General features: G+C 42.3%; 1 protein-coding gene across 2 annotated transcripts in view; it reads right to left on the bottom strand.

Moving 5' to 3' along the window:
- Window positions 1-11,043: 11,043 nt before the first annotated feature.
- rsrc1 (arginine/serine-rich coiled-coil 1) overlaps window positions 11,044-13,548 on the bottom strand; it is a 187,046-nt gene continuing 184,541 nt past the window's right edge. For both annotated transcript variants that reach the window (XM_036962128.1, XM_036962129.1), the window contains one exon: window positions 11,044-11,530. In XM_036962128.1, coding sequence (XP_036818023.1) covers window positions 11,438-11,530 — 93 coding nt within the window. In that variant the 3' untranslated portion in view covers window positions 11,044-11,437. The remainder of the gene's footprint in view (window positions 11,531-13,548) is intronic.

Below are 13,548 nucleotides of genomic sequence, written 5' to 3'. Positions count from 1 at the left end.
TCCATAGAAGGGTCATTGGCTCCTTATTTTTTGTGGAGCTTTACCTGTAGGCCAAACCTTTGACACGACAGACGATTTTGCTAGAAGACCGATTTTCGAGATGTCTCATGGTCTGACAAACACCGCTCTAGCGCTGTCACTTTTCACAGCATATGTGGAAGTGTGACATCGGCGGACGCGTTGGATTGAGAAGCATCCAATGCAAAAAAACAACGCATCTCTATCTTAAATGTACATATTTTTATGGGGCTGTTTATTATTGTGCTAATTAAGTTTCAGCGCCGCGCGGACATCGACTCTAGGAGGTTAAATAGGTTTAGGCACTATACTTTTTATTGCACATTTAATTCAACCAACGAATTTGGGGATGTTCAACTTCAATTCATTGGCACAAAACGGGCAGGCATAGCACAGGTGGTGGTCGCCTAAATGCACTCCAGTAGGCTAGCATTCAAATGGTGTGTTTATAGCCCAGCCTATGAATTTACTTCTAATTTACACATATCTTCACTGTCCCATTCTTGTGCATTCATGCATGATGCAGCTCTCTCTTCCGTGTATAGCTCTTGAACCAGTAGCATAGCCCAATGTGTGTCCCAGAAGTAGCAAAATAGTTTGGTCACTTATTTTCACTATTTTCTACATTGTAGAATAATAGTGAAGACATCAAAACTATGAAATAACACATGGAGTAATCAAAAAATAATATTTTAAATTCTTCAAAGTAGCCACCCTTCGCCTTGACAGCTTCATAAGGAAATAAGGTAGTCAGTCACCTGGAATGCATTCCAATTAACAGGTGTGCCCTGTTAAAAGTTAATTTGTGGAATCAGTTGTGTTGTGGCAAGGTAGCGTTGGTATACAGAACATGGTATTTTTCCAAATAGAGCTAAGTCCATATTACGGCAAAAACTGATCAAATAAGCAAAGAGAAACGACAGTCCATCATTACTTTAAAACAATGTCACTCAATCCGGATAATTTCAAGAACTTTGAAAGTTTCTTCAAGTGCAGTCACAAAAAACATCAAGCATTATGATGAAAATGGCTCTCGTGAGGTCCGCCATAGGAAAGGAAGACCCAGAGTTACCTCTGCTGCAGAGGATAAGTTCATTAGAGTTACCAGCCTCAGAAATTGCCGCCCAAATATATGCTTCAGAGTTCAAGTAACAGACACATCTCAACAACAACTGTTCAGAGGAGACTGCGTGAATCAGGCCTTCATGGTCGAATTGCTGCAAAGAAACTACAACTAAAGAACACCAATAATAAGAGACTTACTTGGGCCAAGAAACATGAGCAATTGACATTAGACCAGTGGAAATATGTCCTTTGGTCTGATGAGTCCAAATTTTAGATTTTTTGTTTCAACCGCCGTGTCTTTATGAGATGCAGAGTAGGTGAACGGATGATCTCCGCATGTGTAGTTCCCACCGTGAAGCATGGAGGAGGAGGTGTGGGGGTGCTTTGCTGGATTTATTTAGAATTCAAGGCACACTTAACCAGCATGGCTACCACAGCATTCTGCAGCGATACGCCATCCCATCTGGTTTGCGCTTAGTGGGACTATCATTTGTTTTTCAACAGGACAATGACCCAAAACACACCTCCAGGCTGTGTAAGGGCTATTTGACCAAGAAGGAGAGTGATGGAGTGCGGCTTCAGATGACCTGTCCTCAACAATCACCCAATCTCAACCCAATTGAGATGTTTTGGCATGAGTTGGACCGCAGAGTGAAGGAAAAGCAGCCAACAAGTGCTCAGCATATGCGGGAAATCCTTCAAGACTGTTGGAAAAGCATTCCAGGTGAAGCTGGTTGAGAGAATGCCAAGAGTGTGCAAAGCTGTCATTAAGGAAAAGGGTGGCTACTTTCAAGAATATAAAATTTATTTTGATTTGTTTAACACTTTTTTGGTTACTACATGATTCCAAATGTGTTCTTCCATAGTTTTTTTTCCACAATGTGGAAAATAGTACAAATAAAGAAAAAGCCTTGAATGAGTAGGTGTGTCCAAACTTTTGACTGGTACTGTATATACAGTGCATTGCGAAAGTATTCGGCCCCCTTGAACTTTGCGACCTTTTGCCACATTTCAGGCTTCAAACATAAATATATAAAACTGTATTTTTTTGTGAAGAATCAACAACAAGTGGGACACAATCATGAAGTGGAACGACATTTATTGGATATTTCAAACTTTTTTAACAAATCAAAAACTGAAAAATTGGGCGTGCAAAATTATTCAGCCCCTTTACTTTCAGTGCAGCAAACTCTCTCCAGAAGTTCAGTGAGGATCTCTGAATGATCCAATGTTGACCTAAATGACTAATGATGATAAATACAATCCACCTGTGTGTAATCAAGTCTCCGTATAAATGCACCTGCACTGTGATAGTCTCAGAGGTCCGTTAAAAGCGCAGAGAGCATCATGAAGAACAAGGAACACACCAGGCAGGTCCGAGATACTGTTGTGAAGAAGTTTAAAGCCGGATTTGGATACAAAAAGATTTCCCAAGCTTTAAACATCCCAAGGAGCACTGTGCAAGCGATAATATTGAAATGGAAGGAGTATCAGACCACTGCAAATTTACCAAGACCTGGCCGTCCCTCTAAACTTTCAGCTCATACAAGGAGAAGACTGATCAGAGATGCAGCCAAGAGGCCCATGATCACTCTGGATGAACTGCAGAGATCTACAGCTGAGGTGGGAGACTCTGTCCATAGGACAACAATCAGTCGTATATTGCACAAATCTGGCCTTTATGGAAGAGTGGCAAGAAGAAAGCCATTTCTTAAAGATATCCATAAAAAGTGTTGTTTAAAGTTTGCCACAAGCCACCTGGGAGACACACCAAACATGTGGAAGAAGGTGCTCTGGTCAGATGAAACCAAAATTGAACTTTTTGGCAACAATGCAAAACGTTATGTTTGGCGTAAAAGCAACACAGCTCATCACCCTGAACAAACCATCGCCACTGTCAAACATGGTGGTGGCAGCATCATGGTTTGGGCCTGCTTTTCTTCAGCAGGGACAGGGAAAATGGTTGAAATTGATGGGAAGATGGATGGAGCCAAATACAGGACCATTCTGGAAGAAAACCTGATGGAGTCTGCAAAAGACCTGAGACTGGGACGGAGATTTGTCTTCCAACAAGACAATGATCCAAAACATAAAGCAAAATCTACAATGGAATGGTTCAAAAATAAACATATCCAGGTGTTAGAATGGCCAAGTCAAAGTCCAGACCTGAATCCAATCGAGAATCTGTGGAAAGAACTGAAAACTGCTGTTCACAAATGCTCTCCATCCAACCTCACTGAGCTCGAGCTGTTTTGCAAGGAGGAATGGGAAAAAATGTCAGTCTCTCGATGTGCAAAACTGATAGAGACATACCCCAAGTGACTTACAGCTGTAATCGCAGCAAAAGGTGGCGCTACAAAGTATTAACTTAAGGGGGCTGAATAATTTTGCACGCCCAATTTTTCAGTTTTTGATTTGTTAAAAAAGTTTGAAATATCCAATAAATGTCGTTCCACTTCATGATTGTGTCCCACTTGTTGTTGATTCTTCACTAAAAAATACAGTTTTATATCTTTGTTTGAAGCCTGAAATGTGGCAAAAGGTCGCAAAGTTCAAGGGGTCCGAATACTTTCGCAAGGCACTGTATATATACTTGAGGAAAGTACCTTGCTCTTGCTTGATGGATATAAAACCGGCTACAGCTTTTACAATAAACTGGCGGGGAAGTGTGAATGGCGAGATCTTCTCTGGTGTGATGTGATCACATTGGTTGGTGGTAAAATTGCAATAAACGTGAATCCTCTGTTCTCCCCGCGCCCAATGTTTATGTTTACGGGTGTGTCCATAGATGGCCAGAACAATGAAATGTATTACATCAGAATGCCCAATGCTAGAATGTTCCCAATAGATCTACTGGGTATTAGATAGAATGTGGTAACCAATGACTTGTATAACGATTCGAACACACCGACAGTGTTATTGCGCAAAATAGTACTCAGCATCATGTGGCTATGTATGCAACAAAAGTTCAGCATTCACCTTCTGCTACCATTTCTGTCAAGCCATCTACGCATACAGTTTGAGGCGTGTACGTGCGATAAATCCAACGTATGCACCACGCCTCTGCAACGCAATGCTGCAAGGTAAACGTTTAATTGGACATGAATGTAATTCTGGTGTACCAAAATACAATGACGGTGTGATCGAAGCTTATACCCTTAGATACCTTAATGCATACTTTAAAATTATATTATGGGAGCTAAACATAAAAAATAAATACAAAAAAAAAGTCCCTTCAATATTTTTTTTAGAGAGTACTAATGTTACTGTCTTCACTACAACAAAAAAATACTTAAATTAATGTAATTTTGTCCTTGAAACATTTCATTGAAATATTGTAGAATTCCATTAATCCCTATGGAGGACTGCTCCTAGTAGGGAGTGCCAATACGGCCGACCGGAGCCTCATAGCCTCTCAATGGCCAATTCATAGCTTCAGCAATCCAGGGTTTGGTTACCTAGGCTACCCCATTGGCTCAGAGCAAAAACGTAACCTTTTTAAAAAGCTTGTTGTCTGCTTGTTTTAGTCAATTCTAAAACTAACATATAAGCAAATAATTAAGTAAGTGTAATATGGTATCGATACTGAGGCTACTCTCTGATCCCATGTACAGTACCATCTCCTGTTATTGAGCAAGGTACTTAACCCCTCACAAAGTAGAATATCTGTTAAGCAACTATATTAAACATACATGGTCAACCCTCAGTCTAGAGAGCTTTTGATAAAGCCCTGCTCAAGCACATCAGAGACTGTTTTATCAAGGTCCGGTTGAGCAGCTAATTTCTAAAATGTGGTTCGTTAGAGAGGGACAGGAATAAAAGCCTGCACACCGATTAGCTCTCCTGGAAGATGGTTGACCACCCTTGATGTAAAACATGGCAACATTCCTTATTATTACGTGAATACCGACTAGGACTGTGTGTTCAACATGGCACCTCATGGCAAAGAACTCTCTGAGGATCTGAAAAAAATAATTGTTGCTCTACATAAAGATGGCCTGGGCTATAAGAAGATTGCCAAGACCCTGAAACTGAGCTGCAGCACGGTGGCCAAGACCATACAGAGGTTTAACTGGACAGGTTCCACTCAGAACAGGCCAAATGGTCAACCAAAGAAGTTGAGTGCACGTGCTCAGCGTCATATCCAGAGGTTGTCTTTGGGAAATAGACGTATGAGTGCTGCCAGCATTGCTGCAGAGGTTGAAGGGGTGGGGGGTCAGCCTGTCAGTGCTCAGACCATACTCCGTACACTACATCAAATTTGTCTGCATGGCTGTCGTCCCAGAAGGAAGCCTCTTCTAAAGATGATGCACAAGAAAGCCCGCAAACAGTTTGCTGAAGACAAGCAGACTAAGGACATGGATTACTGTAACCATGTCCTGTGGTCTGATGAGACCAAGATAAACTTATTTGGTTCAGATGGTGTCAAGCGTGTGTGGCGGCAACCAGGTGAGAAGTACAAAGACAAGTGTGTCTTGCCTACAGTCAAGCATGGTGGTGGGAGTGTCATGGTCTGGGGCTGCATGAGTGCTGACGGCACTGGGGAGCTACAGTTCATTGAGGGAAACATGAATGCCAACATGTACTGTGACATATTGAGACAGAGCATGATCCCCTCCCTTCAGAGACTGGGCCGCAGGGCAGTATTCCAACATGATAACGACCCCAAACACACCTCCAAGACGACCACTGCCTTGCTAAAGAAGCTGAGGGTAAAGGTGATGGACTGGCCAAGCATGTCTCCAGACCTAAACCCTATTGAGCATCTGTGGGGCATCCTCAAATGGAAGGTGGAGGAGTGCAAGGTCTCTAACATCCACCAGCTCTGTGACGTCGTCATGGAGTGGAAGAGGACTCCAGTGGCAACCTGTGAAGCTCTGGTGAACTCCAAGCCCAAGAGGGTTAAGGTAGTGCTGGAAAATGATGGTGGCCACAAAATTTTGACACTTTGGGCCCAATTTGGACATTTTCACTTAGGAGTGTACTCACTTTTTTTGCCAGCGGTTTAGACATTAATGGCTGTGTGTTGAATTATTTTGAGGGGACAGCAAATTTACACTGTTATACAAGCTGTACACTCACTACTTTACATTGTAGAAACGTGTCATTCCTTCAGTGTTGTCACATGAAAAGATATACTCAAATATTTACAAAAATGTGAGGGGTGTACTCACTTTTGTGATAAACTGTACATAGTCCGAGTCGATATTCACGCAATAATAAGGAATTCCCTCGACCACAAATTGGGGAAAAGAAAGAAAAAATCCCATTGACCCCCAGTGTAAAAGAGCCAACTTTGTTGTCAATTTTTTTGTTATACAGAAATAACAAAACACTCAGAAAAGCTGCTATGTACATGTAACCAGGTCAAAACCCCTGAAAATGTAATCTTGTTTTCAAGCCACAGTAATACACATTTTAGACCAAATCTTCATCAGCCCCCAATGACGATGCATTGAGTAGGGTGCTCAATTGGTAATCAATCCTAAAACGAACCTTCAAAATAATATTGTGACAACGTGCAACCCACATAGCCACGCAGCAAATTTGCCTAAATTTAGGTTAGTGTTTATATATGCATTTCACACTATGTTGAGGTAAAAATCTGAGTATAATGCTTGTATGGATGTCAACCAAAACGCGTTTATGGCATCTTTACCAATCAACTGCATTACCGTTAAAAATGACTGAATACCACCACCGACTTCTGTTTGCTAGCTAATGCTAACCGTCGTATATGAACAAGAGATAGCATTAAGCGGTCAGGTCTTAGAAATCTGAAAAGGGACAACTTCTACATGTTATACAGCGAAAACAGCCAAATATATCTAAATCGGACTTAAGTCACCACATTGTGGACCTGGTACAATAGATCATTTATGACGGATTTGAAGAATATCCACTTGTTAGATCGGTTGTTGAATGTGCGCCAATCTGGCCAATGGAACGTCTGCATTCCATTGCCTACTTCACCGCTTCTATCAAAGTTTGAACGTTTTCTGATCAGTCTAATTTGCACAGGGTGAGGTGAGGGTTATCGAATCAGGATCAAATCATCTGATCTTCTCAAGCTCATTGATGATAGAATGTTGAAAACGGTGGAGCATTTCAAATGTAAGGAAGTCATCCATAAAGTAAAAAGGCCAAACAAACTTTTCATTACAGAAAGCCCATAAAAAGCAAACAAGCAACACATTTACATTTCAATGATGAGGATGGAGATTTAATGTCTCTAGTTTATCTGGTAACCAAGCTCCTCTTCTGGAGGCAAATTATGAAACAAACTATAAAAGTAAACTAAAAACCCCTACATTAAACCCTGTGCTTCTAATGATTAATAAGCCATGTAGTCAAGTGTTTGTCAGAAGGACTACTGTAGCACTCATCACACACACATCTGAATCCTCCTGCTTGTAGTTGACAAAAGTGACCCTTTGTCTAAATGTTTAGTAACAGCTGACTGTAAGAACACCAGGCTCTCTGGGAGTGGGTTTTGCTACCCGACACTCTAGCATGTGGCTGACTGATGTAAGGAGGACCATCTGCTGAGAGTAACCAACAGACCCTTGAAGCTCACCATCAACATACAACACACACACACATGAGCGAGCGCACAGTCACACACACACACACACACACAGAAACAGAAAATAGACACAGACGTGTAAAATCATACGTGCTTGAGCATACATATGACAGAGAACACACCCACTTGTACTCATGATGCACACAAAAACACAAATACAAGGCCATATAAATAATAATTCATTCAGAAAAAAAGAAAATGGGAACATTTCCAAATAATTTGCCTTTAAAACCTGAGGTATGTTCATGCTCACAGTGACATTTCACTAGTACACGGGCAGCCTGGGAGTACGAGAGCTAACCACGATCCTCTATCTCTTTCCAAGTCTACCATCTGCCCCAGCCCACAAATAGAGCGGCAGTCTGGACCTGGCCAGCCCTCAGCCACCCCACTGCCCAGACAGTAATACAGAACGCTGGGCTCTATTTGTGTACTGTGACTCACCTGACTCTCACAGGCGGATAGGTCAGCATTATAAGTCATCAAAGCTCTATTAAGAACAAGGAAAATAGATCTGACACATCTGAGGAAGCTGGACAGCCATCTTATTGTCATAACACATCTCCTGAAGTTTGCTGACGACACAACAGTGGTAGGCCTGATTACCAACAATGACGAGAACTCCTACAGGGAAGAGATGAGGGTCATGGTGCCAGGAAAACAATCTTTAATTCGATGTCAACACTATGAAGGAGCTGATTGTGGACTTCAGGACACAGCAGAGAGAGCATAACCCCATCCTCATCGACAGGGAGAAGAGAGGGTGAAAAGCTTCAAGTTCCTCGGCACATCACTGACAATCTGAAATGGTCCATGCACACAGACAACATGTTGAAGAAGGCACAATAGTGCCACTTCAACCTCAGGAGGCTAAAGAAATTTGGCTTGGCCCCTAATACCCTGACTACACCACTCGTGTCATGTGCGCGAGCTTTGCAAAATACATTCAGAAATCTATTTTATTAAATTATTGCACCCACTGCTTGTGCGCGCCAACGAGCGTCTGTGTTGCCAAGGGCTAAAATAGAAGTCAGTTCAGTTTGTGACGCAGATCGCCTATCTCCTCATTGGAGCAGGTACCCACGTTCCATTTCCTCATAGGTTATACCCATGGGGGTGACTGAAAGACAAACGAGGTCGGTGGCGTAAATGCACCTAATTTATGAAAGTTGCCAATCGCAATATAAAGTCCAGAGAAGAAAAAGGGAGGAGAGGAGATGACTAGAAACGATTCGGTTTACCGTTTAATGTGTGGATTAATTGTCAGAGTAGAAGACCTTGCACATTTCAGGTAAAATAACTCAATGTTTATAATCCCAGGACAAATTAGCTAGCAACAGCAAGCTAGCTAAATAGGACAAATTAGCTAGCAATTGCCATAATGTTTAATGCTTTCGACCTGTCCCCAAATTAATGTAATTGGTTCAGAGTTTGTTTTGATATTTTAACCTGCGTGTGGTGATTTCGTTTGGCGTGGGGGGACAAAATACACTTATGCATGATGGCGCACGTGTGCAGCCGGTTTGGGTTCTGTGTAAGACCCTCACAAACGTCTACAGAAGCACTATTGAGAGCATCCTGTCGGGCTGTATCACCGCCAAACCTGGACGACGCTGGGCCAATTGTGCGCCGCCCTATGGAACTCCCAATCACGGCCAGTTGTGATACAACCTGGATTCGAACCTGGGAGTCTGTAGTGATGCCTCAAGCACTGAGATGCAGTGCCTGCGCAACTAGGGAGACCCAAAAATGTAGTAACCAAAAAAGTGTTAAACATATCAAAATATATTTTATATTTGAGATTCTTCAAAGTAGCCACCCTTTGCCTTGACAGCATTGCACACTCTTGGCATTCTCTCAACCAGCTTCACCTGGAATGCTTTTCCAACCGTCTTGAAGGAGTTCCCACATATGCTGAGCACTTGTTGGCTGCTTTTCCTTCACTTTGCGCTCCAACTCATCTCTATTGGGTTGAGGTTGGGTGATTGTGGAGGCCAGGTCATCTGATGAAGCACTCCATCACTCTCCTCCTTGGTCAAATAGTCTTTACACAGCCAGGAGGTGTGCTGGGTCATTGTCCTGTTGAAAAACAAATGATAGTCCCACTAAGCGCAAACCAGATGGGATGGCGTATCGTTGCAGAATGCTGTGGTAGCCATGCTGGTTAAGTGTGCCTTGAATTCTAAATAAATCATCGACAGCACTGGCCATTGTTTGTTTCAAAATTCTTCCAATCTCTGTCAAATCATTGCTAGACAACCATTTTAAAAAATTGACATATTTTGAAGCAGATTTAAGTCAAAACTAACCACTCAGGAACATTCACTATCTTTTTGGTAAGCAACTCCAGTGTTGATTTGGCCTTGTGTTTTAGGTTATTGTTTCTGCTGAATTAATCTCCCAGTGTCTCGTGGAAAGCAGACAAAACCAGATTTTCCTCTATGATTTTGCTTTTACTTAGCTCCAGTCCGTTTCTTTTTTATCCTGGAAAAATTCCCCATTCCTCAACAATTACAAGCATACCCATAACATGATGCAGCCACCGCTATGCTTGAAAATATGGAGAGTTGTACGGAGTAATGTGTTAAATTGGATTTGCCCCAAACATAACACTTTATATTCAGGACAAAAAGTTAATTGCTGTGCCACATTTTTTGCAGTATTACTTTAGTGCCTTGTTGCAAACATGATGCAGGTTTTGGAATATTTTGTATTCTGTACAGGCTTCCTTCTTTTCACTCTGTCAAGTAGGTTAGTATTGTGGAGTAACTACAATGTTATTGATCCATCCTCAGTTTTCTCCTATCACATCCATTAAACTCAGTAACTGTTTTAAAGTCATTATATTCCCTGAGCGGTTTCCTTCCTCTCCAGCAACTGAGTTAGGAAGGATGCCTGTGTAGTGACTGAATGATACACCATTCAAAGTGTAATTAATAGCTTCACTATGTTCAAAGAGATATTCAATGTCTTGCTTTAAAAAAAAATCTACCCCATCTACCAACTGGTGCCCTTTGCGAGGTATTGGAAAACTTCCGTTGCCTTTGTGGTGTTTTAAATTCACTGTTCGACTGAGGAACCTTACAGATAATTGTATGTGTGCGGTACAGAGATGAGGTAGTCATTCAAAAAGTATGTTAAACACTATTATTGCACACAGAGTCCATGCAACTCATTATGTGAATTGTTAAGCAAACTGGGGTATTATGTATAGGCCAGTGACAACAAAATCTCAATTTAATCCATTTTAAATTAAAGGTGTAACACAAAATGTGGAAAAAGTAAAGGGGTGTGAATACTTTCTGAAGGCACTGTAGCCTGAGAAACATCAGGTTCAAACAGTCTATTAAACAGGAATCAGTCTACTAATCAAGGCTTTTCTTCACAGGGGAGAATATTTATTCAAATTTAACTCAAACACAATTGATCAACTTTTGATACAGCCAACAGACAGTACACATTTTCTATGTATCATTTCAACTAATTTGGGATAAACAAATCAACTATATATGAATATTCTGAAAAAGACAGAAGTTTCCTGACAGTCCAGTGAATGAGAGGTTCAATAGACATTTATAAAGGTTTATGTTTAGGAACAGGGAGTTGTTCCTGACTGTATGACCTGACAAGGATAGACTAACTAGAGCCAGGTCACGCGGTCAGGAAAAACTCCTGTCCCTACTCATTATGAGGACAGGTGGATTTAGTCCAGGACCAAAGTTTCCTCAGTTCAGACGATTCTATTGGTCCGGGGAGCTGCTGGTTCAATCAGGGCACAGGACTTCCCATGAGCCTCTCCTGGCGGAGGGACATCAGCCTGTTGAGCCACAGCTCCTCGGCCTTCTCCTTGTCCAGGAACAACTAGAGGAGAACACAGAAAGGAGCAAAGCACACTGGTTAGACACATATGGGTAGATAACAGAACACACAAACAACCAGACATGAAAGTTATAGGGGTGAGTGACAGGGTCTGGAGAAAAGTGTGTGTGCATTTGTGCATATGAAAGAATCTGAGGGGAGATGTGTGGTTGAGAAAGTGAGGGATGAGTGGGTGCAACAATCAGATAACCTCTAGCAAGGTGTACATGTGTCTGTGTGTGCGTGCGTGCGTGCATGTGTCTGCAATGGGGGGGCATGGGCGTCTGCAATGATCCTGACTGAGCTCACTCTGGTGTGGTGCTCCGTCATACAGTGCCACCTCTTCCCGGCGCTCTGTGTGCTTTTTCACACAGGATGTGTCAAAGTGAAGCCCCCCTCCCACACCTGCCACAATGGTCATGAGCCTGACACACGGGCCCTACTGAACTAACCCAGCATTGACCCCAACCTGGCACATGGCCATAACTTGACCATGAGTCAGCCACAGACCTGTGTTGATTGAAAGGTGCTTCCTTTAGCTTGCCTGACATGGTCTTACGTGGCTCAGTTGGTATGAACATGGCGTTAGCAACAGCAGGGTCGTGGGTCCGAATCCCTATGAGGGCTACCCACGCAAAAAATATAAGCACTCACTGCTGTAAGTCAATTTGGATGAGTGAGTGTACCAAACATTAGGAACACCTGCTTTTTCAATGACAGACTGACCAGGTGAATGCTATGATCTTTTATTGATGTCACTTGTTAAATCCACTTCAAAACAGTGTAGATGAAGAGGAGATGGGTTAAAGAAGGATTTTTAGGCTTTGAGACATGGATGTGTGTGCCATTCAGAGGGTGAATGACAAAATACTTAAGTGCCTTTGAATGGGGTATGGTAGTAGGTGCCAGGTGCACTAGTTTGTGTCAAGAACTCAACGCTGCTGGGTTTTTCACACTCAACAGTTTCCCTTGTGTATCAAGAATGGTACACAAAGGATTCCAGCCAACTTGACAAAACTGTGGGAAGCATTGGAGTCAACATGGACCAGCAACTCGTGTATATGTGGCTAGCGCAGCGCAACCAATGGAATAATCACAAAAGTGCTAACCCCGCTCACCAGGAACTTCGGACAGGCTCAATTGAACGCTCAAAGTATTAAAAAAATAAATCACTTTTTGAACCCTGTTCAGATTAGCCATGATGGGATACTACTGGGGCTGCTGCATGGCTGTGGTGAGTGACAGAAGTTTATTAGGTACACCACCCTGTCAATGGACCCCTCCTGCCTGGTACAGGTTGTAGAATCCATGGCGCAAAGAATTCGGGCTATTCTTGAGGCCAAGGGGGGTTCGGGTGTACCTAATAAACTGTCCAGAGATGTGTGTCTAGTATATGTATTATGTATGGATTATTGTCTAGAATGGATAATTTATTTTCCCCATTGAGTATCATGTGCAGCACACTAAGAAGTAGGAACACAAAATTCCGGTATCTTTTCCAAAATTCCCTGGTTATCCAAAATCTTTGTTAGAATTTTGAAACCCTACCAAGAGGCCTACATTCTCTGCCTTGATAAGAACATTTGTTAAGGGAACCATATGATTACAACCCGGTCACACAATTCACTTAAGGCAAATGTAAGTGCAGGTTTCTATTTTTGTTTTCTACAATTTGGAGGTTAGACACACTAAAGATCCACAGCAGCCTTTCACAGAGCACGGGCCTCCTGACAAAGAAAAACCCCTTCAAAAGACAGATCACCTCCATCGTCTCTGTGTGTATATAATGACGTTTGATTTATCCAACGTGAGTCTGATAGCTTAGGAGAGCTAAATATGCAGTGTCTGGTGTGTAATGGCCTTGTAAATCACTCATCTCTCACCTTAAACACGACGACGCACACACACGGCCTAAACCACAGTATGGGGTGTACACCGTTCGCTGTGTGTTATCTAGGGTTCGACATGATGACTAGATCAGCCCCCCCCACCCCCATGGCCCAGGTTCTGGGGAGTCGCAG

This window comes from Oncorhynchus mykiss, chromosome 24 (genome assembly GCF_013265735.2).
Source record: "Oncorhynchus mykiss isolate Arlee chromosome 24, USDA_OmykA_1.1, whole genome shotgun sequence".
Taxonomy (NCBI): Eukaryota; Metazoa; Chordata; class Actinopteri; order Salmoniformes; family Salmonidae; genus Oncorhynchus; species Oncorhynchus mykiss.
This window is presented reverse-complemented; position numbering and strand designations above follow the sequence as displayed.